This window comes from Anolis carolinensis, chromosome 2, assembly GCF_035594765.1.
Source record: "Anolis carolinensis isolate JA03-04 chromosome 2, rAnoCar3.1.pri, whole genome shotgun sequence".
NCBI lineage: Eukaryota > Metazoa > Chordata > Lepidosauria > Squamata > Dactyloidae > Anolis > Anolis carolinensis.
The window spans coordinates 218,349,230-218,372,588 of record NC_085842.1 but is presented as its reverse complement, the minus strand read 5'-3'; the positions used below and the strand labels follow the sequence as shown (position 1 = coordinate 218,372,588).

General features: G+C 43.0%; 1 protein-coding gene across 4 annotated transcripts in view; it reads right to left on the bottom strand.

Moving 5' to 3' along the window:
- Positions 1–23,359, bottom strand: part of atn1 (atrophin 1) — a 58,309-nt gene that overhangs the window by 12,136 nt on the left and 22,814 nt on the right. The window contains exons 1-5 of one of the 4 annotated variants that reach the window (XM_062971785.1): positions 21,650–21,911; positions 8,982–9,195; positions 5,096–5,233; positions 2,835–2,948; positions 511–2,498 (exon numbers count right to left, since the gene is read on the bottom strand). In XM_062971785.1, the coding sequence (XP_062827855.1) occupies positions 511–2,498; positions 2,835–2,948; positions 5,096–5,233; positions 8,982–9,059 (2,318 nt within the window). In that variant the 5' untranslated portion in view covers positions 9,060–9,195; positions 21,650–21,911. Of the gene's footprint in view, positions 1–510; positions 2,499–2,834; positions 2,949–5,095; positions 5,234–8,981; positions 9,196–21,649; positions 21,912–23,359 lie in introns of those variants that run through there. The other 3 variants (XM_062971787.1, XM_062971788.1, XM_062971786.1) reach the window with 3 other exon arrangements.

Sequence of the window (23,359 nt, the reverse complement as noted above, 5' to 3'; positions counted from 1 at the left end):
CTGTATGATGCAGTGTGATAGCACTGAGTGAGTATAGGGGCAAACATAAGCTCAAGGCGAAGGAGGGCTCAGAACTCCTGTTGCTGGCATGACCCTGTGCTTCCAACGTATGACACAAAGGTGCAGAACAGGCGGTATTCCTGGCTTGGAAGAACTGCCACTGAAACATACCACTGTTTGGCAATCAGTAAAAGATAAAAGAGGAGCCTCCACTTACTAAGAGGGAAAGTACAGCAAGGCTATCTACTCTCACAGCAAGCCACAATGAAATATCATATATAGTGCAATTTGCTCAGTCTAAAATACATCATGAGCAACCCATACCACCAACTATGTTTGTTAGCCACTGCATCACGGAGAAGCATTTCACAAGCTTCTGTGTGTGATTGGTGGGACAAGTTTGGGTTGGCGGGACAGGCTTGATGCCACTGCTTTTTTCTCCCTTGTCCTACCTCCTTAGCTGCCTGCCTTTCTCTATCCCACCCAGTCCACCCATCTCTCCTTTCTCACCTGGCCGACTGGCTGGCATGACTCGGTACATCCACCACTTTGGGGGCTGGCGAAGGACTCCGGACTGGGGGCATTGGGCTTTCTGGGGGCTCATACTCCTCAGCAGGCTCTTGCTTGATCTGTGCGGCACTGAGGGGCAGTGGAGGCAAAGGTGGGGGAGGAGGGGCAGCCATGCTACCAGATGTCGATGGGCCAAGCGGGGTTGGTGAGGGAGCCTTGTAGCCACTGGCCACTGGGGAAGAGGTGAGCCGGTATCCTGGCGGCGTGGCTGCTCGGAATGAGGATGTGGAGGAGGAGGGCGGGGAGCCAGGCTTGTAGGGGGCAGGGGGCTGGAAGCTGGGAGAAGGTGAAGCTGTTCGCTTTCCGTAGGAGGCCACAGCAGGGGGGCCCACTGGAGGGGACACTGTCTTGTATGGGGCTGCAGAGGAGGAGGAAGCCATTGTAGTAATTACTGTGGAGAGGGTAACGGAGGCAGAAGTGACTGGGGGCCCAGCCCCATGTGCAGGTGAAGGGGGAGGTGGAGGAGGAAAGGCATAGGCAGCACTGCTCTGCCCTTGTGGATGGCTGCAGACCCCAGGATATGGTCCTTGGGATGAGGAGGAAGAAGAGGAGGAGGAAGAGGAAGAGGAGGAAGAAGCAGAAGGAGCCTGGCTGTAAGTGGAATGACCGTGGGGTGGGTATAGTCGAAGCCCATAGGCAGCATGGGAAGGGTGATGTGGGCCCTGCTCCAGTGGTTGGGAATAGCCTCCAGATGCCTGGGGTGTGGCAGATGCTGCTGCTGCTGCTACTGCTGCTGCAGGAGGAAGCCCAGTGCTATTGCCATGGTTGTGATGGTGTTGCTGCTGTTGCTGGTGGTGAATGGCTTGACCAGGAAAGGGAGGAGGGGGAGGAGGGGGAGGGTGGGAACTGGAGTTCCCTGTGGGGCGACTGTAAGGTGGAGGGCCCTGGCTCCACACAGGCTGCGAAGGCATAGAAGGCTGGGTGTATTTGGGCGGCTGGCTGGAGACGGAGAGGCTGCTGGGCGGAGGGAAGGAGTGGCCATAAGATGAGTTGTAACTGGGCAATGCCTGGGAAGGGGGAGGGAGGGTGTACTGAGCGGAACAGCTGGGTGGGGGTGGCGGGGGAGGTGGGGCATAGGGGTAGCGGGAAGGGATAGGGGACTTATCCTGCCCCATCCCATGGGGTGATGGAAGGTGTCCACTCATTACTGGCCCCACCATACCAGGAGAGTTGGCGCTGGCCGCCATATTATTAAGGGGGCGGAGAGCTGGTGGGGGAGGCAAGTTGGATAACACGTGAGGGAAAGTGGCAGCTGATGGAGGAGGTATGGATGGGGAATTGTTTGGAGTTGTCTTCTGAGGGGGCAAGCCTCCAGCCACAGAGGCGAGGGATATCGGTGTTGTTGGGGGCGGGTTGTGCTTGGTGCTAAGTGACTGCTCACGGCTTCCTGGCGCAGGAAGCCCTGCTCCTGCACTTAAAGCTTTGGGCCCCATCTGGACCACATTAGCATTAGGGTAGATGGAAGCATGGGTACTGGAGGAGGAAGACGAGGAGGAGGAAGAGGAGGAAGAGGAGGGGGAGGAGGAAGAGTTGGTAGAGGGAGGTGGAGCTGCTGGTGGGGCTTGGGCCTGGAAAATCCTTGAGGCCTGGGCTTCAAGCTGAGACTGGTAGCCACTTGCTGGGCCCTGAGGATGAACCTCCCCTGGTATGCCAAAGGTTGGTTCTGGAGGACGGGCCAAGCCCTCTGACAGGGGAGCAGGGGAGGGACTCTGGGGGAAGAGTGGGGGGTGATGGTAAGAGCGAGATGGCCCTTGTGAAAGTACAGAGGAGGAGTCAGAATCATTCTCCACACTCCCGGGACTGTAGACGCTGGGGGAGGTGCTCCTGTTATCCTGGTCAATGTCACGGGGGTCGCTGCTTGTCTCATCGTTGAAGCTATGGCCATCTAGACTGTCTACATCCGAGGGAGATTGAGGTCTCGGCAGCTCCTGTTTGGAAGAAATAATCAGTAGACAGCCTTTCAGCAACATAGGAACAATCCCCCCTTTGAGGAATGCTCTGGAACTATGATGAAAAACAGCTTTAGGATTGCCAGGGGCCAGAAGGCCATTTTCCCTGTAGGAGAACCCTCAATGGCCATTCTGATCTAACAGGGTCCCCAGGTGAAGCCATGATCACAGCATATCTTGGGAGCACAACTGAGCATCATGCTAGATGAGAATAGAAAAGACAGTGAAAATGTCAAGGGGAGCATGATGGGCAGAGGAGGGGGGACAAATCTGGACAGATCTGAGGAAGAAGGAGCACGGACAGGAAAAACCCACCTCTGTTTTAGTTTTCTTTGGGGCATTTGTGTCCTCTCCTTCACTCTCAGAAATTTCTTCTGGTCGGCTTTGTTTGCTTCCTTTAGGGGCCATTGACTCCTCCACACGACCTTTCTACAAGACACAGAAAGGAAGACCGATGTCAAAAGGAAGTAGGTGATCAGAGTCCTGTCTAATCTGGTTTCCATCATACTCTTATTAAGCGAAATGGAAGATAGTCAAAGCTTGGGAAAGAATCATAGAGCTGGAAGCAGCCTCATGAGCAATCAAGTCCTATCCCCTGCTCAATGCAAGGTCTTCAATCAAAGCATCCACAGGAGAGAGCTGTCCAGCCTATCTTTGAAGACATTCAGGTAGGAGAGTCTACCACTTTTCTGAGCAATTGCTGAACTGCTCTCACAGTCAAGAAGTTCCTTCTAATATCAAACTGAAATATACTGTCATGTAACTTCAAAACGTTAGACCTGGTCCTACCCTCTGGGACAGCGGAGAATAGGCCTAGCCTGCCCTCTCTGGGACAGCCCTTGGGATTTTGACAGAGTGCAATCATATTACCTGTCTTCTCTCCAGCAAGCTGAAAGGCTCCTTCAACCTTTCCTCATATATTTTGTTCTCCATACCTCTTTTATCATTCTAGCTACCCTTTTTCTGAATTTGCTCAAACTTGTCTGCATCCTTCGTCAATTGAGGCACCCAGATATGAACATTTTACTCCAGATGAGGCTGACCAGTGCAGAATATAGTGGGACCTCACAACCTCTGAGGATGCCTGCCATAGATGTGGGTGAAACGTCAGGAGAGAATGCTTCTGGAACATGGCCATATAGCCCAGAAAATGCACAACAACCTATAGTGGGACTATTATTTGCTGGCTTAAATATCCTGAAGACACCAGATCCCATTTCATCATGGAAGCTCAACAGGGTTAGGTCTAAATAGCACTTGGATGAGAGATGTCTAACAAATATCAGGTGCTGATAGATATATTTCAGAGGAAGGAACTGGCAAAACCACCTAATTGGCTAAGAAAACCCTGTAAAATTCATGAGGTTGCTGTACGTTGACAAGCCACTTGAAAGCACATTCACACAAACACATACCTACACATTACTTCCCTTGACTTAGAAACTATGGTTCTATAAATAAAGGCAAAGGAAGACAGCATTTGCCTTCTTTGCTGCAATATCACCATTGGCTCATGTTCAACTTATGATCAACAAAAATCCCAAGGTCCTTTTCACATGGAGTACTGCTGAGCCAAGCAGCCCTCATCCTATTTGATGTGTGGCATACACAGAAACACAGTAGCAATTTAAGCACAATTTTCTAGTTTATCAAGGACTTTTGGAATTCTGTTCCAATCTTCATTTATTAATTTTAACTGCCCTCACTTGGCCCCTGTAATGTCATCAAGTAGAAAAATATGACTGGCTAAAATATAAAATGATGCTTCCCCACTCCCTATGATTTCTGAATTGAAGGCAACATCCAAGTGATGAAGAAACAAGAGCAGGTAAGGAGAAACAGCATTAAAAAAACAGCTGCAAAAATATATAATTGAATGTGAGTTTAAAAAAATATCTGAACGATTTTGAGTGTTTTTAGTCAAATTTTTAGTATTACTTCTAAATATTTGAAATCCTTTTAAGAAAACCTGTACTGGGCACTAACTCCTCTTAGATCAGTACAGTTCATTGCTTAAAAATTTCTGGTTGAGAAAACAAAATCAAAATTTTAGCCAAGATAATTGCTTCAAGATGCATTATTTACCCTTTTAGCAATCTTCTCTACCACCTTGGAACAGAGGGAAATCAACTCCCCCCCCTCCCCCCGCAAAAAAAAAGAAGAAATTTCTAGTTCACAGAATATCATTTGAAGTTCTGGATGATGGTGATAGTGCCACCTCCTGAAGGTTGGAAATAGCTAAAATTGCTAAAACTGTCCCCACCTCTTATATTACAAATCTTTCCTAAATACCATAAAAGTGTAAGATGTCATCTGATCTTCGATGCTAAGCAAGGTTAACCCTGGTTAGTACTTGGATGAAAGATTTCAACGAATGGCAGGTGCTACAGACTCTGTTTCAGAGGAAGGAACTGGCAAAATGATTTTTGAATATTACTTGGCTAAGAAAACCCTATAAAATTAATGGGGTTTCCATAAGTCAACTAGAGACTTCAAGGCACGCACACTTACATATTATAACTCCATTTCCTTACTGCCTCTGGAGGTGAAAGAATATTGGTGAACAAGTAAAATACCTTTGTAGTTTGTCGGGATTTCTCAGCTTTGCCATCGCTGCTAGAGGTACTGACACCACCTGGAGAAGCTCGACCCCGTGTCCTGAGCTCCTCTCGGGGCCCTGGAGTCTCCTTCTTCCGACCACTCCGCATTGACATCTTTGGAGAAAATTAATGCATAGAAAATTATCAGTTTTTGTTTTTCTGCAACCTTTTTGTACTTCTCCACGTATGATTCCTTTTTTATATATATCGTTTTGCAGTTGGAAGAATAGATTTTGGACTACACATTAATATATACAAAATGTCATGGATTTAGGGTTATTTTGTAAATTTAAAAAAAACAAATACATCTGCATAGGATTTTGATGATGCAACTTGTATCCTTCTGCAGATCACCATTTCCCCTCTTAAGGTTTGTTTACTAACTTAAAGAGGGAGGAGGTAATTTGTTTCTTTTCTTTTGCTGTGTCAGTGAAAGAGAAGTCGTGAGCCACCATAGTAAGCAGTATGATCACAATGCATGTACAAGTGAACCCTGCAAGTTTGGGAACAGCTCCTCTAGGGCAGTGTTTCACAGCCTTTGGTCATCCAGGTGTTTGGGACTTCAACTCCCAGAAGCCCCAGGCATCTTGGTCAACTGCCAGGAATTACGGGAGCCGAAGTACAAAACACCTGGAGGATCAAAGGTTGGGAACCATTACTCTAGGGGAAAATATGTCATGGTGGACTTACCTTTCTAGGCAGTATTTTGGCCACCACAATTATTTTTTTTCTTACATGGTGGGGATGCTAAGTCACTCAGATTTGCTCAACCTTTAAGCATCACCACAGTCCTAAAGATGATGAATGATCCAATATGCTGCTATCACAATTGGCCATTCAAATAGCATGGGCCACATGGCATACAGTTCTGATATCCTCCAAGTTAAAAATATACAATGAACACTTGGTATCTATTGGGCTTTGGTTCCAGGACCCCACCCAGCGACAGCAAAATCTGTGAATGCCCAAGTCCCAGTATATAATACTAGCTGTGCCCGGCCATATGTTGCTGTGGCGTTGTCTGGTGGTGTTGATGAGAAATTGTTGAGGTAGTGGTGGTATTGAATGTCTGTTGTATGGTTTTCTTTATGTTTAGTATGCATTTGGTTGTTTGTGTACTGTGAAAGTGGTGAGGGTAGAGGGAGTCTATGTCCCTGTGTAGTATTGTATAGTATTTATACGTTGTCCATGTGTTGTGAATGCTTGGATTGTGTCCTTATGCATATTAGAAAGGGTTGGGCTGGATGGCCCTTAGGAATCTCTCCAAACTCTTGGATTCTATGCTTCTATTATTATTATTATTATTATTATCATCATCATCATCTTCATCATCATCATCATTATTATGTAGAGGCTGCATGGCCATCTGTCAGGAGTGCTTGGATTGTGTCCTCCTGCATGGTAGAAGGAAGTTGATCTGGATGATCCTTAGGGGTCACTCCAAACCTTAGGATTATACGATGATGTAAAAGGTAAAGGTTTCCCCTGACGTTAAGTCCAGTCATGTCTGACTCTGGGGGTTGGTGCTCATCTCCATTTCTAAGCCGAAGAGCCGGCGTTGTCCGTAGACACCTCCAAGGTCATGTGGCTGGCATGACTGCATGGAGTGCCGTTACCTACCCGCCGGAGTGGTACCTATTGATCTACTCACATTTGCATGTTTTTGAACTGCTAGGTTGGCAGGAGCTGGAGCTAACAGCGGGTGCTCAAGCCGCTCCCGGGATTTGAACCTGGAACCTTTCGGTCTGCAAGTTCAGCAGCTCAGTGCTTTAACGCACTTCGACACTGGGGCGAATTATTATTAGTAGTATTGAGAGGCTGGGTGGTCATCTGTTGGGAGTGCTTGGATTGTATCGTCCAATGGCAGAGTTGAGTTGGACTGGATGGCTTTTAGGGGTCTCTCCTAACTGTCTGATTCTTTGATTCGATTTGTATTATTATTGTGCAGATCTTGGATGGCCATCTGTCAGGAGTGCTTGGTTTGTGTCGTTCCTTGGTAGAAGGAAGTTGAACTGGATGATCATTTGGGGTGTCTCCTAACCTTACGATTGTATGATCTTCTTCTTCTTCTTCATTATTATTATTATTATTATTATTATTATTATTACTATTACTATTATTATTAAGAGGCTGAGTGGCCATCTGTTGGGCATGCTTGGATTGTGTCCTCCATGGCAGAATTGGGTTGGACTGGATTACCACAGTAATTATTTCATTTTACAGTAGAATCTCACTTATCCAACATATGCTTATCCAGTGTTCTGGATTATTCAACGCAGTCTGCCTTTTAGTAGTCGATGTTTTTGTAGTCAATGTTTTAAATTCATTGTGATATTTTGGTGCTAAATTTGTAAATACAGAAATTACAACATAGCATTACTGAGCATTGAACTACTTTTTCTGTCAAATTTGTTGTATAACACGATGTTTGGTGTTTAATTTGTATAATCATTACCTAATTTGATGTTTAGTAGGCTTTTTCTGAATCCCTTCTTATTATTCAACATATTCACTTATCCAACGTTCTGCCAGCCTGTTTATGTTGGATAAGTGAGACTCTACTGTATATTTATAATCTTATATTATCTGCTAAGAACTGGATTATACGAGGCCCCTTCTACACAGCTGTATAAAATGCACACTGAAGTGAATTATCTGGCAGTGTGGACTCAAGATAGTCCAGTTCAAAGCAGATAATATAAGATTATAAATAGGTCATATAGCTGTGTGGAAGGGCCTTGAGTCCACACTGCCATAGAATCCAGTTAAAATCAGATAATCTGTATCTTATAGGCAGTGTGGAAGAGGCCTAACTCTGCCTGTCCCCTGGGCTGAGTAGGTTGCTAGGAGACCAAGTGGGCAGAGCTTAGTCTTCTAACTGGCAGCAACTGGATAAAAAACAATTATTCATCTCCCTCTAATTAGGACTTTATATAAAATATTGTCTAATTTAGGAAAGCATAATCAATGTTTGCGTTTTTCATCAAGCTGAGGATAGTGAAATTTGTGGGTGCAGAATCTGTGGATACAGAGGGCTACCTGTATTTTAAAAGCCACCTCACCCTCTAAAGCAAGGCTTCTTAAACTTTTCTGCTCAAGACAACTTTTGGTACTAGAAATTTTTATTTGACCTCAGGTACATAGGTATATAAAATACATATAAAAATCAAACATTTACTGGTTAGAGGCATAGGATCCCCATGAAAGTGAAAAGGAAATTGGTGTTTTTTTTCACCTGAGAGAACGTATCTCTAGTAATGTATAGGTCTTCTAGCATGAATCTATGATCAATGTTTGCTGGAAGTAATAGAATTTAATATTTTAATAATTGTTTTAATATTGCTGCTGATTTTTGGTTTTAACATATATGCTTATTTTTACCGTATATATGTATGTGCATGGCATAAAATGGCTGCCTTTTTGTAAGGCTGCTCTGAGTCCCCTTCTTGGGGTGAGAAGGGCGAGATATAAATGTAGTAAATAATAAATAATAAATAAATAGAATCACACTCCAGGACCTAGAGATTCTAGAGAGGTGTTTTCTGTAGAAATCGCTAGATCCTCCAGTATGACTGGAGGCAGTGGACTATAGAGTCACACTGATGGACCTAGACATTTCTAGAGATAACATTTTTAATCAAATCCACAAAAATAAAATCTGAAAATGCAGAGGCACAACTATATTTACACCCTTCAAGCAAAACCCCAAAATCCTCCCAAATCGTCTTTACAGGTCCAGACCTTTCTCCATTAGTGCTCAACAACATCTCTGGCATCTCTTGCAGGGTCATAGATATCATCACTCAGTTCAGCTGCTCTCCCACCTCACTCCCCACCCCCATTTTGAGCACAATTCACTTACAGAGTCTTTATTCTGTCGAGTCTTCATTCTTTTGGGTGTAGGGTCCCCATTCTCCTTTGTCCGGGTGGATGAAAACATTAACCTTTATACTTTCTCCCTCACTGCTATTTTTCCTTGTGAGACTGAGGTGCAAGCCTCAAGAAAACAACTTCACTCTTTAGGAAAAGGACAGAGAAGATCTTGGCCCTGGTATAGTCTGGACTTCCTGAAATTTCTAAAACAAAACAAAAATGAATTAGTAAGAACAACAAGAAGCCTGAAATCAATAGTAGGTGAATCAAAATCAAATTTTTTTTTACTGTATCTCAGCCTTATTCAGTTAATAATACCAAAAGCTAAACAATTTTCATGTTACAATATTGGCAATCTTCAAATGCAACATATTCTTGCAATGCACAATGAAACCAGCCTACAATTTTACAGTATATTCCACCTTTTTCAAAATTGGTAAAAACAATTTAAAATCCCCTAATAATATCAATACAATAAAATATGCCTCTGCTGCTTATTATACTATGTAACACAATTTTTTCCTTGAGTTATAAATGTCTTTTTCTATTTGGTTCTATCATAAAATCTTGGAAAAAGTTTATTAAACTGCACAAACTTTGTTTTTGCGGGACATCCTGCAGCACATTTTGCTATAGTTTTTCAATGAATATCTCATTGAGTCTCAACCAATTCAACACAGTTTGTGGCAGCCACAAAAACGAAGTTTCTAGAGTATAATAACTACTTTCAAAGTAAGTACCGCCCAATGAAACAGAAAATAACACTTTCAAACCAAAAACACATTTTTTATTTTCAAATGTTGCTACATATTATATCTCTCTGTTGGCATAATACAATAAACATTATTTAAAATTTCTTAATTTATATCAGCCGCCCTGAGTCCCTTCGGGTAAGAAGGGCGGTATATAAATGTGAGAAATAAATAAATAATTGTGAAGGCCCTTCAATGTCTAGAATGTATCACCAAATATAAAGATAATAGTTCTGCATTTGGAACTTTAGTAAATGCTATTCATGACTTCCATCTTTATGAACTCTCAAAATATACATGCACAAATCAAGATAAGGTGGTTTTTAACACAACTGCCAGTGTTCAGTCCTGGAAGTCTAACACAGCTTCCACTTCTGTGATTTCTAATATATTTTCTTAGTGTTCTGTACACAGCATGTTGCTTTTAAGAAGTGCTATCCATAAAGCCTGAGCATATAACTGTATCTGCTATTCTACCTTCATTTGACTGTTACCTGCATGTGCTTTAACTCGACTGAACAACATTTCACACATGCAACTTGTTTAGTATTACAAGTGAAAAATTGGATTACAACTCCTCAGATATTTAAATAGGCAAACATAATGTTCCATAATACAATTTTGAAGTTTTTTAAAATTATCCACTACATGGATATTTCCTTCCACTGCAAGTGTGAAGGATCACAATCTATGCAAATACTGTTTTGAAAATATACATGTTTGCTCCTAGTGTTCCTTCAAGCTTGGGTCTGAAATAAATTATCTAATTCAATGTGCTTCAGCCTTCAGGTGTCACACTATATTGCAAACACAGAAAAAAACACACCCAAACCAATACAAATAAACTCTCTGCTGTCTGACTCCTTGGCACTGACCTGTGGAGGCCCTCAGGATTCAGTTCCGTCCCCTATGCTATTTAACATTTACATGAAACTACTTGGAGAAGTCATATGGAATTTTGGAGTGTGATGTCATCTATATGGAGATGACACCCAAGTCTGTTACTCTTCCCACCTAACTCCAAGGAAGCTGTTCCTGTGCTAAACTGGTGCCTGGCAGATGTAATGGGATGGATGATAGCAAACAAATTGAAGCTTAATCCAGACAACACAGAAGCACTCCTGGTCAGTCAAAAGTCAGATCTCGGAATAGGAAATCAGCCTGTGTTAGATGAGGTCACACTTCCCCTGAAAATGCAGGTTTGCAGTTTGGGGGTACTCCTTGATTTGGCTCTGACCCTGAAGGCCCAGTAGTGATGAGGAGTGCTTTTGCACAGTTAAAGCTACTGTGCCAACTATGCCCATTCTTGGAGAAGTCGGATCTGGCCACAGTGGTACATGCCTTGGTTACATCCCAGTTTGATTAGTATAATGTGCTCTACATGGGTCTGCCTTTGGAAAGTGCTCAGAAACTTTATTTGGTCCAAACAGCAGCAGCCAGACTGTGTACTACTCCTCTGATGCAACAGCTCTATGAATCTGTCAAAAATCTACAATCCTATAGGCAGGGGCTTCTCTCTGTTCCACCACCCACACGTGTGTTTGGTGGGAACATGGGGGAGGGCCTTTTTGGTGACTGCTCCCAGACTCTAGAACTCCCTCCCAGAAGGGACCAGGATGGCCCCGTGGCTGCTTGCCTTCTGCAGGCAAGTAAATACATTCCCGTGACACTAGACATTTAGGGGAGGTTGAGGGGACCACTGATGGGGAGATTGTAGGGGAGATGGAGGGGACATTTAGTTTTTAATTAAATTTTAATTGTGGAAGTATTTTATTGTATCTTAACTGTTTTTTAACATATACATGGCACAATATTTAATTGTTTTTTATTGTTTTTCATTTTTGTATTAGTCATTTTGAAATTTATTGGGTTGGGTCATGTAATTGTGAGCCTACTTGAGTCCCCATAGGGAGAAGGACAGGGTAGAAATAAAGTAAATAAAAAAATAATAAAAAATTTCAAATCTGTTGTTTGGCACTTGCACTTTTTCATCTCTGGAAATGCTACCCAGAATGGCTTTGCTTCATTCCAAGTTGAAACACTGACTGGATCTATACTGTCATATAAAACAGCTTCAGAATGCAGATTAACTGCATTGAACTGGAGTATATGGCAGTATAAACTCATATAATCAAGTTCAACGTAGTTTATATAATTTGCCTTATATGCGTCTACACTGACCACATAATGCAGTTCCAATTTTAAATGCTGGTTCCTTTCAGGATTTAGGACTGTGTAGAAGTGCTCTGTCAAATTAATTCTGGCTTTTTCTTCCCCTCCCCTTGCTCTCTTATTTACTGTCCAAATGTTTTAAACTCCTATAGTCAGGGTCCAGGTAGAATTACAAATAGTGCCATTTCCTTTGAAAAGATAATAGCAATATTGACAAGAACCTGAGACAGAGAAACTGAGGGTTTGAAAGCCTACTAAACTTTTCCTTATTGCAGTCCCATAGTTCTATTTTATTATTACAACTCTTTATCACAAACACATTTGCAGCACAGACCAGAATATAAGATGTCCATGTTCCCATTCAGGCTTATTTAATTATCTCATGACCTTTGGAGGAGACAGTTTTTCTCCCTGTCTCCTAGGGCAGACATGCCATAGAATGTAGTTTGAAGTTGTCTAGAGGCTGGGATGTCCACAAAACTTACACCCCAATATGTGTTATTGATCAAGTAAAAAACAGTGTTTATAAACACCCACCAGAAAGTCCAGTACAAGCCTGATAATGTACTGCATCCAATCAGAGTATATTCCATGCAAGGTTCGATATTGGGGTGATCCTGAATGGACATGGATATGCTCATCAGCGCATTAACAGTGAACTGGTTTAAAAAACTCTGCATTTTCCGGAAACTGTCGAACTGCAGATATTGTGGTTCCTGGGTTCAGTTTTGATCTGCAATCAGCAGATACTGTGGTCACCACCCCAGCCTCAAATCGGTTCCTGGATGGTTTTGTGTAGGCGCTGGACAGCGTAATCAGTTTGTTTTAACTAATTTCAAACTGGACAATAGCGTATGTGCAGAATCACCTTCTTTTTCTAACGTTGATCATACATATAAGAAAAAATTCTAACCAGTTTCATAATAGAGTTGTTAACAGAGAGTTATCAATGACCTTCTACATTGACCATTTAATGCACTTTTAAACCTCAGTGGTCAGACAACAAACTTCCACAAAAGCACATGAAAAAAGCCCATAACGCATACTGGTACTCAGTGGTTTGTGTAATCATCAACTGGGCCTCAAATTGGTTCCAGGATTCCCTATGAAATTATTTGCATAGTGACAGCACTTTCTTCAATAACAGATTGAAACTGAATTAATTGATCAGTAGAGATGACCCCAGAATGTTACAATGTGTTTTGATTTCCTAGACAGAAACAGTCCAAAATTAAACTACTGTATTATTAATTCAAATTGTATTTTCAATGCTTTTTTATATATTGCTATAATCTTGTTGTTTTATTTTATCTTATATTGTTGTTATGCATTTTCATGTACTCCAGAACGTTGGATAAGCGAGTGTTGGATAAGTGAGACTCTACTGTATTACATTTTAAACTGTCGTTCGGGCTTGGCCCCATATAAGCCGCCCCGAGTCTGGGGAGAAGGAGGCAGGGTACAAAAATAAAGTTATTATTATTATTATTTCATTTTTATTATTGTTCCATATGGAAATCATACAACTATATAAAAAACCAAGGAGCACAATCCAATGCAGGATTTGGACTTTCCCACTGTTTTCTTAACCCGGAATGCAGCCGCATTAAACAGCTTTCCCCGGTTTAAATTAGATCTGCCCGCATACATTTTATAGATTCCCGTAACCTGATACAAAATCCTACATTGACTTATATGGCCAATGTGCCCAGAAATGCCCATTCTCTTTAAACAGGCTTATACAGGAGAACTTCCTACCAAATTGAGCTCAGTCATAAATATTCCTATGTGTTTAGAAGACAAGTCAAGAAACAGTTTAAAAAGAAAACAATCATAATTCTTTCCTTTAAAAACTAATCTTGAGCTGTAGTTAGAGGTCCACTATTTGAGAGTAAGCTACACAAAATTTACTTGGACTCATCTCTGAATAGACACACATAACATTTTACTTGGGAGAAACACCTAGAAATGTCTCTCTTCAATCCCCATCAAATAATAGTGGAACAGAGAGATCTTCAAAAACTTAATGTCCAGCCAAACTCCTAAGAATGGCCTCTCAGAAAGCTTTTTGAATTGTGCCAAAAACCTGATCTGTACCCAATGAAGCTAGCACAATAAGGAAGCCACATGCTCACAGTACATAGTTGACATCTCCAGGAATTGGTGCAGTTGAATCACTACTATTATATGTGGAAAAGCAGTCTTGTCCCCCACAAAACCTGGATATCCATGTATTTATTTACAGTAGAGTCTCGCTTATCCAACATTCTGGATTATCCAACGCATTTTTGTAGTCAATGTTTTCAATATATTGTGATATTTTGGTGCTAAATTCGTAAATACAGTAATTACTACATAGCATTACTGCGTATTGAACTACTTTTTCTGTCAAATTTGTTGTATACCATGATGTTTTGGTGCTTCATTTGTAAAATCATAACCTAAATTGATATTTAATAGGCTTTTCCTTAATCTCTCCTTATTATCCAACATATTCGCTTATCCAACATTCTGCCGGCCTGTTTATGTTGGATAAGTGAGACTCTACTGTACTTTATTTTTATCTGGCCTTTCAACTTGTAGGGAGTTAAGGTAGCAAACAATAATATGACACACCCCTGGAAAAGAAAAACCTGGTATCTTTAAGAGGATATGGCTTTATCCAGCACAAGTTGACTCCTCATTTCATGGTCTGCCTTTTAACCAATCTCTTTCTTATCTAGATTAATGGATATAAATTTTAAAAAATCCAACACATAACACTGGCTATAAAAGTAACAGGACAAAAGACCTGACACATTTCTAAAATATAAAATAGCTGTTCTACAATGATGCTGCCGTGAGCATGTCACAAGAAAGATAGAAAAAAAGATAAATCTTCTAAAATATTTCTGTGGGACTTCATTTTCCAAAAAGAAATAGAAGTATTTCAGTGTGATAGAACCAATCAGACTACATCTGAAGTCATAACGTAATATAGCAGCCAAGCATTAGTACATCCAGCAAAAGAAGTTCCATCTTCTCTGAAGCGTTTTTCTCCTTTTGCTTGAAACAATGCATTCCTCTATACATCCTGAGAGGATGTGGTCTCATCTAATGGCAGAGGGAAAATGCCACACAACTTCAAGGGCTGGCTCTTGTTTCATCTCATGTTCTGCTAAAAGTGACGAAGGAACAAAATAGTAGACAGCAGGAGAGCCTGTTTTGCCCCATAGGCCAGCACCCTGTAGTACTGTTTTTGTTTAGTGTTGTCACGTTGGCTCTGACATGTGGCAACCCTATGAATGAGATCTCCCATTCAGCCTATCCTCAACCACTCTGCATAGGTCTTGTAGACTTACAGCTATCTCCTCCATCTGTAATGTGGCCTTTTTCTACTGCCTTCTATCTTGCCAAATATTATTGATTTTTTCTAGGGAGTCACGTCTTCCCATGATATAGCCAAAGTATCACTACCACACTCCTGGTTTAGTCATTTTCGATTAGATCTTTTTGAGCAACTAAAACTAATCCAAAGCATATCTGAGAAATGGGAAAGTTAAGAATTGCCTTTAAAAAAAACTGCAGCAAGTTGCAGTAATTACTGTGTGTGCATGCACACTTTGAAAATAGTAAAAACAACTATTAAAAAACAACTTTCTAAGCTGTGTCCCTATTACATATGGAGTATGCCTTGTCTGAAATGCTTGTGTCAAAAGCATTTCATACTTTGCATTTTTTTAATTTTGGAGTACTTGCATACATATAATGAAATATATTGGAGATGAAACCAAAATCTAAACACAAATTTCATTTGTATTTCATATACACCCTGCACATGCAGTCAGTAGGCAATTTTTATACACAGTATGTTTAATAATATTATGCATGAAGCAACATTAGTGTACACTGAATCATCAGAAAGCAAAGGTGTATCTCAGCCACCCATGTGGACAATTTTGGCATATTTCATATTTTAGAATTCCGCATAAAGTATACTCAATCTGTAATAACCAAACAAGTCAGAAAGAGTGTCTGCTGTTGATTAACAGCCTTGAGCAAAGTGTTTTTCAAATACCCTACAGCATCTGTGGAAGACGAAATGGAGGACTATATAACCAAACTTACACATAACAAATGTTTTCCAATCTTTTCTTTGCTTGTTCTTTGCTAATGTTGTCTTTGGGCAGAGCTTCCAAATGTTTCATTTTGGTGATACAGTTCTTAGACATGCATCATTTTGCGACATAGTAATTCAGTTTTACTAGCATACTGGAGGTTAAACCAACTCCTTATAAGAAATATGGACACATACATAAACTGTAATAACGAAATGTATGGAGATACAACATCTCATGAAAACCTTTCATTTATATTTTTAAAAATTTATGATTTATAATAACATACATTTCCAAAAATTTATCATTTCTCGTTCACACAACACACCTACACGCTGCAGCTGACACACTAATGTGTCATAATAGACGTTTGGAAAGCTCTCCTCTAGAACATACTGAGGAAGAAATGGAGCCACTATAAAACATGAATATTTAGAGAAAATTCAGCAAAGTTATTTTCTTTTTCTAAAGGGAATGTGCTGGGGGGGGGGGCCTTTTGATAAACTTTTTTCTTACAAAAACTGATTTTTTTTAAGGAAGCTCTAGAAAAATTCCTTGCATGACATTAATACAATGAGGCAAACTAGAGCTAGAGAATACCAAAGTTTGCCAGAAATGAAGGTGTGTGTGTATATACACATATATATGGTCATCTCATTTGTGTGTGTTTATGAATGATATCTCATCCTTAGGAGGATGGCAGCCTTGTCAGACCAATTGAGCCATGAAAAGTATCCAGAGATAAGGGGAAAGGAAGGAGCACCTTAGCTGGAAGAAATTTAGTAGGTATTTTGTCTTATTCAGGATCCATGTCCTGACAGGTAGCAAACTACAGAAACAGAGAGCTTAAAATTCTGTTCTCTCCATTTTTTATCTACTCATAGGAAACGAAGGGTTCTTTTTTTACAATTTAATAGGAACCCAACCTCTCCTAACTCAAAGCTTTCCCAGCAAGTGCTTGACAATGCTCTCTGTTCAGAATACTCCACATGCATCTGGAAAACCAGAAGCTTAAGAGTCATGTTGTACAAGTGGCAGGTCTACTATGTTTGCTTTGGCATGTCACAAGTTATGCAGAATTGTACTAGCTGAAGTACATCACTTCTTGTGCTGTTCTCTATCCATTCCCTTTCTCCTGATCATTCTAAATGTTTACAACTCAAGTCCAAATAGTTAATATTAGTAAGGTACAATTTGTTCTTGCTCTGATGTTACAAAAAGGTAATCCCTACATTTTGTAATGCATTTCATGATTCAAAAAACCTAAGGAAGTCAAAACGTCACCCACCAGGGCCAGTCAAAAGAAATGTTGATGCTCAACATGGGAAGTTCTAAAGCAGTGGTTCTCAACCTGGGGTCCGCAGATGTTTTGGGCCTACAACTCCCAGAAATCCCAGCCAGTTTACCAGCTGTCCGGGTTTCTGTGAGTTGAAGGCCAAAAACATCTGGGGACCTCAGGTTGAGAACCACTGTTCGAAAGGCAGCCTTCCTTTCACTTATTAACATGGGACATAATCCAGAGAGAAGTCCCCCACATAAACCCCTGTCAAAACAAAAAGCTGTCAGGCAGCTCTCATTCTGTTCAATGAGCAAAAGAATTTCTGACTAAACTGTATCCTGACTCAAGTAATACTGCCCTCTTCCTGGCAACAGAGGAACCAAGTCTCCTACCTCACTGATAAGCCCATTTCTATTTGTGCCTTCATGATGGGTTTGCCTGCTGATTTATGGCAAAGCCATAAATTTCAAAGGGCTTTCTAATCAGTGATTTTGCCAATTCTTTCCCCTAAAATATAGCCGAAAGCACCTGGGATTCAGGACTGTTGTGTGTTTTCCGGGTTGTATGGCCATGTTCCAGAAGTATTTTTTCCTGACATTTCACCCACATCTATCGCAGGCATCCTCAGAGGTTGTGAGGTATATATCTCACAACCTCTGAGGATGCCTGTGATAGATGTGGGTGAAATGTCAGGAGAGAATACTTCTGGAACATGGCCATACAATCTGGAAAACACACAACAACCCTGTGATTCCGGCCATGAAAGCCTTCGACCTAGGTTCTTTCCCAATCTGCCGGTGAAAGTCTCTATTCCAGGGACAAGTCCTGTCAGATTCCACTGAAAGGGCTACAAATCATCAATAATTGTCTTGTATTAGTTGCACCATCACTTGAAGGGAGCTTTCAGTGTTCCCTAATAATGATGTCATGACTTCAAAGTTTTTAGTACAAAAACAGATAAGCAAAATGAAGAGATAAAGAATACAGAAGAAGAAGCAGAAAGAAAAAAGCATTCCAGGAAGCATGCACATTTGGAAATGCAGAGAGAAAAAAGCTGTATGCAGAGAATTCTCCCTGTTATACGGATGAACACACAAACAGAAAGTGCGATATACTTCCTACAGCTAGGGTTGCCAAGACTGTTCTTGTTTTGCATGGAATAGGAAAGCACTCAAGGCACTGGAGCAGAAAGGCTGGGTTTTCTGGGGATACGTGAATTTTTTGGGTGGTGGATCCTTTGCTGTTCTATACAAGTGCTTATTCCATAAGTCTTCAGGATGATGGAGGTGTCTATATACTGCCTGCACCGTATACAGTACAACCACCATATCCGTAGTTCAAAGACACCCAACAGATACCAGAAACTGTGAATAACAGCAAACTCTGTATTTTGACTATTCTTGGGCAAAAGGCATATAGTAGAATTCCACCAGAGGACCTAGAGAGGCACATGTACACTTTGGGGGAGGGGTATTTTTTGGGAGTGTAGGTAAGTGAAACCACAGATATCGAATCTGCGGACAAAGAGTTCATACTAATGCAGCAGTCAAAGATTTGAGCCACAAAATCCTCAGCCAGTAATCCACTATTGCTATGGCCTTTCCCTCCCAACTATGGTTTTGAGTCCCCTTTGGGAGGATAAAGCGGGGTATAAATAATAAATATAATAATAAATAATAATAATAATAATAATAATAATAATAATAATAATAGTCTAGGAAGTCTATAAACACGCCAAGCACGATCACAGATTCAAGAAGGCACCTGCTTCTCTGGACTTTCAGGTAAAACACATGTAGCAGTTCAAAGACAACCTGTTTAATCAAGCTATTGCTTAATGTTCTTGTGCAGTAATATCAAACTCATTTTAATTGAGGGTCATATCAGCCTCTTGGTTATCTTCAAAGGGCCGTTGAATCCATGGATGGAGAATCCATGAAGACAGAGGGCCAACTATAATTTTTTACAGTGTTTAGTGCTCTATAGTTTATTACCCGGTTTGGGTCCTCAGATGTTACTGAACCCCCAATCACTATTAATGATCCGCCATGTAGATTGGGAATAATGGGAATGGCAAACCCACAGTGCTAGTGGCTCTGAGGTTGGGGAAAGTCTAAAATCAGAGATCACATCCACAAGATTCTGTCTGAATTCAAACCTCACCATCTTGACTGAAAAGAACATACTGCAGCCTCCCAGGTGTCACTGTATCACAACTCCCATCAGCTCTAGCCATGAAGTCTAATGTGAGGAAGACAGGAGGTGCAGTTCAGCATAGAATGACACTGGTAGGCGGACTTTGGGGCCCCTTCCACACAGCTGAATAAAATCCCACAGTAAATAAAAAACAACATTTAAAAAACAGAGGAAAATTCCAGACAAGAAACAATCAGGGCCAGCTAATCACCTCCCAACAAAGGATTCCCTCAGGCAGGAAGCAGCCAAGCTTTGAAGCTGCAAGGCTATTCAATGCTAATCAAGGTGATCAATTGAAATATTCACACTTGCCTCAAACAGACAATATTTCTTTCTCCCACCCTGGACCTTCCACAGATATATAAACCTCCGTTGCATAGTTTCCAACAGACCTCACAACATCTGAGGATGCCTGCCATAGATGTGGGTGAAATGTCAGGAGAGAATGCTTCTGGAACATGGGAAAACTCACATCAACCCAGTGATTCTATTTGCCCCCAAGGAACTGGGAATGCTTCTGTTCGATGTTTGATGTAACAGATTGCATTTTTAATTTAATTTTAGTTGTTAAGTCATAATTTGTTTTTATACGTTGGGTTGTCAATTTTCGTCATTATGGGTGTATTGTTGTTGTGTTCGGGCATTGAATGTTTGCCTTTTATGTTTGGAATCTGCCGAGTCCCTCTGGGGAGACAGGGTAGAATCAAGACAGAAAATCCCACAATATCTGCTTTAAGTTTTATTATTATTATTATTGTTATTATTTTATTGTATGACACAGCAAACAAGATAGATATGCTGGATTTCGTATCACAAAATCACAAGTCGAACACTTCCCAAATGTCTAGGAATGTGTGATGTATTTTCGGATGATGCGTGCAGATCCCAGTAGGGTGGCCTTTTGCAGTTGGCAGATCATAATTTTGTCAATGCCTATTATTATTATTATTATTATTATTATTATTATTATTATGGCTATGTAAACCTTGGAAAACCACAAAATCCCAAATTTTCTGCTTTGAACTAGAACATATGGCAGTGTGGACTCAGGGCCCTTCCACACTGCCATATAACCCAGAATATCAAGGCAGAAAAAGATCTGCTTTGAACTGGGATATCTGAGTCCACACTGCCATATATTCCAGTTCAAAGCAGAGATTCTGAGATTTTATTCAGATGTGTGGAAGGGGCCACAGCGATATAACGCAGTCTATCAAGGTAGAAAATCCCACAATATCTGCTTTAAACTGGGTGATCTGAATCCACACTGCCATATATTCCAGTTCAAAGCATATAATGTGGGATTTCATTCAGCTGTGTGGAAGGGGCCTCAGATAAGCCAGGACCCTTCCAGACAGGCCCTATATCCCAGGATCTGATCCCAGGTTTTCTGTTTATCCCAGATTATCTGGCAGTGTGGACTCATATAATCAAGGTTAAAGCAGAAAAACTGGGATCAGATCCTGGGGTATAGGGCCTGTCTTGAAGGGCCCGTGGTTCAAAGCAGATCTTGTGCGATTTTCTGGACTCTTTCAGCTCTATGATTCTAGGCCCTTCCACACTGCTGTATAAAATCCACATTGAACTGGATAATATGGCAGTGTGGACTCTGATATTCCAATTCAAAGCAGATTGTGAATTATCTACCTTGATATTCTGGGTGATATGGCTGTGCGGAAGGACCCTGGGCACAGGTGTCCCAGCGGGCCACCCACAGCGGACAACGGGGCTCCCCGGGTGCTCATCACCTAACTAGCCGCTGCGAGGGAAAAGCCTTCCCGAGGGATGCCCGGCTGGCTCCCTTTGGGCTTTTCGAGGGGCGAGAAGCAGCCTTCTCCCTCCAACAGGAAAGCACTTCCGGGGGCGGCGGGGCCTGGCGGGACTGCAAGGAGTCTGATGCCCGGAGGCCCCGCACAAGGAGGGAGGGAAGGATGGAGAGAGGCAGGGCGGGCTTCTTTTTCTGCCGGGTTTGTGGGGCTGACGGCCATTAAGAGAGAGGGAGACAGAGAGAGATGGGGCGCCTCTCAGCACTCAGTCCTGAGGGAAAGAAAGGACATCCCCCTACACACACGCACACACATACACACTCGCCCTCCTTCCCTCTGAAGGAAGAGCGAGGACCAAGCGTAGTCCCGATCCAAGGGAGGGGCGCAAGACTCACCGAAAGGGGGCAGTTAGTGAGGGAAAGGGTCCGTCCTTCTCTTTCCGGAGGCAGGAAGGCAGGGCGGCGGCGAGAAAGCGTCGGGCTCTCCGAGCGTCGTCTGTCTGTCGGCGGCGGCGCCCGCCCGCCTCCCTCTTTCCCTTTCCCTCCCTCCGGGTCCCAGGCGCCTCCGACGCCCGCGCGCCCGACCTCCCCCTCCCCTTCCCGAAGTGCCCAGCGCGCGCGAGCCGCCCCCTCTCTCTCCCTCCCTCCCTCGCTCTGGCAGCAGCAGCGACGTCGCCCTCTTTCTCTCTCCCCCCCCCCCTTCCTCCTCCTCAGGAGCGCGTCGATGGCTCCGCCCCTCAGCTCGCGCACACAGAGGGGAGGGGCTGTCTCGAGGCACACACCGAGGGTGTTATTTCTGAATCCAGGCGCATTCGTTTAGACTGAGAGATGGGAGGGGAGGGCGAGAATGATAATGGTCCCTTTGCGCTTCCACTGGAGGGTCAGAAAGATCCCTCGAGGCAGGCACGCGCAATCTCAGTCGAGGGGGTGGCGGGGGGGGGGGGGGGGCGTGTCACTGCGAGAGCGGCCTGACGACGACAACGCCTTCCTCACACAGGCCCTCATACAGTGCATATCACAAGAGAGAAAGCTTCCCAAATGGGCGCGAGCGAGCGGGCCTCTAAACTAACTGCCTGCCTGCGAGCGCGCTCCTGACAAGACCGGGCGCGCGCCAAGGCCATCCTTCCTCTAACTGCCTCCCCCGCCCCCTCCCTGCGAGCGCGGCCTGACGACGACGACGACGCGTCCCTCACACAGGCCCTCATACGGTGCCTATCGCAGGAGAGATGGCTTCCCAAATGGGCACCAGCGAGTGGGCCTCTAAACTAACTGCCTGCATCTGAGCGCGCTCCTGACAAGGCTGCGCACGGCGCCAGGGCCATCAGCCTCTAACTCCCTCTCCCTCCCGCCTTCAGTGCGCAAGAAACACTGCTTGACTATCAAGCAAAAAGTGGACGGTAGAAATAACATTGTGGGAAAGCTGACTGACACAACCTGGGGATCACAACCAGACACAGTGAAGACATCTGCCCTTGCGCTTGGCTACGCTGCTGCTGAATATGCATGCCCAGTGTGGACTACATCTCACCACGTTAAAACAGTGGTTGTTGCTCTTAATGAGACATGCTGCATTGTCACAGGATGCCTACGCCCCAGTCCACTGGGGAAATTAGACCATTTAGCCGGTATTGCACCACCTGACATCCACCGGGTAGTAGTAGCCAGCAATGAAAGGACCAAGGCATTGACATCTCCGGCCTATCCTCGGTTCGGGTATCAGCCAGCACGCCAATGCCTTAAATCAAGCAATAGTTTTCTAAGGGCCCTTTCACACAGACCTATATCCTAGAATAGTCCAGTCATGACCGACTCTGGGGGTTGGTGCTCATCTCCATTTCTAAGCTGAAGAGCCGGCATTGTCCGTAGGCACCTCCAAGGTCATGTGGCCGGCATGACTGCATGGAGCGCCGTTACTTTCCCGCCAGAGTGGTACCTATTGATCTACTCACATTTGCATGTTTTCAAACTGCTAGGTTGGCAGGAGCAGGGGCTAACAGCGGGCGCTCATTCCGCTCCCGGGATTTGAACCTGGCAACTTTTGGTCTGCAAGTTCAGCAGCTCAGCGCTTTAATGCACTGTGCCACCAGGGGCCCCTATATCCTAGAA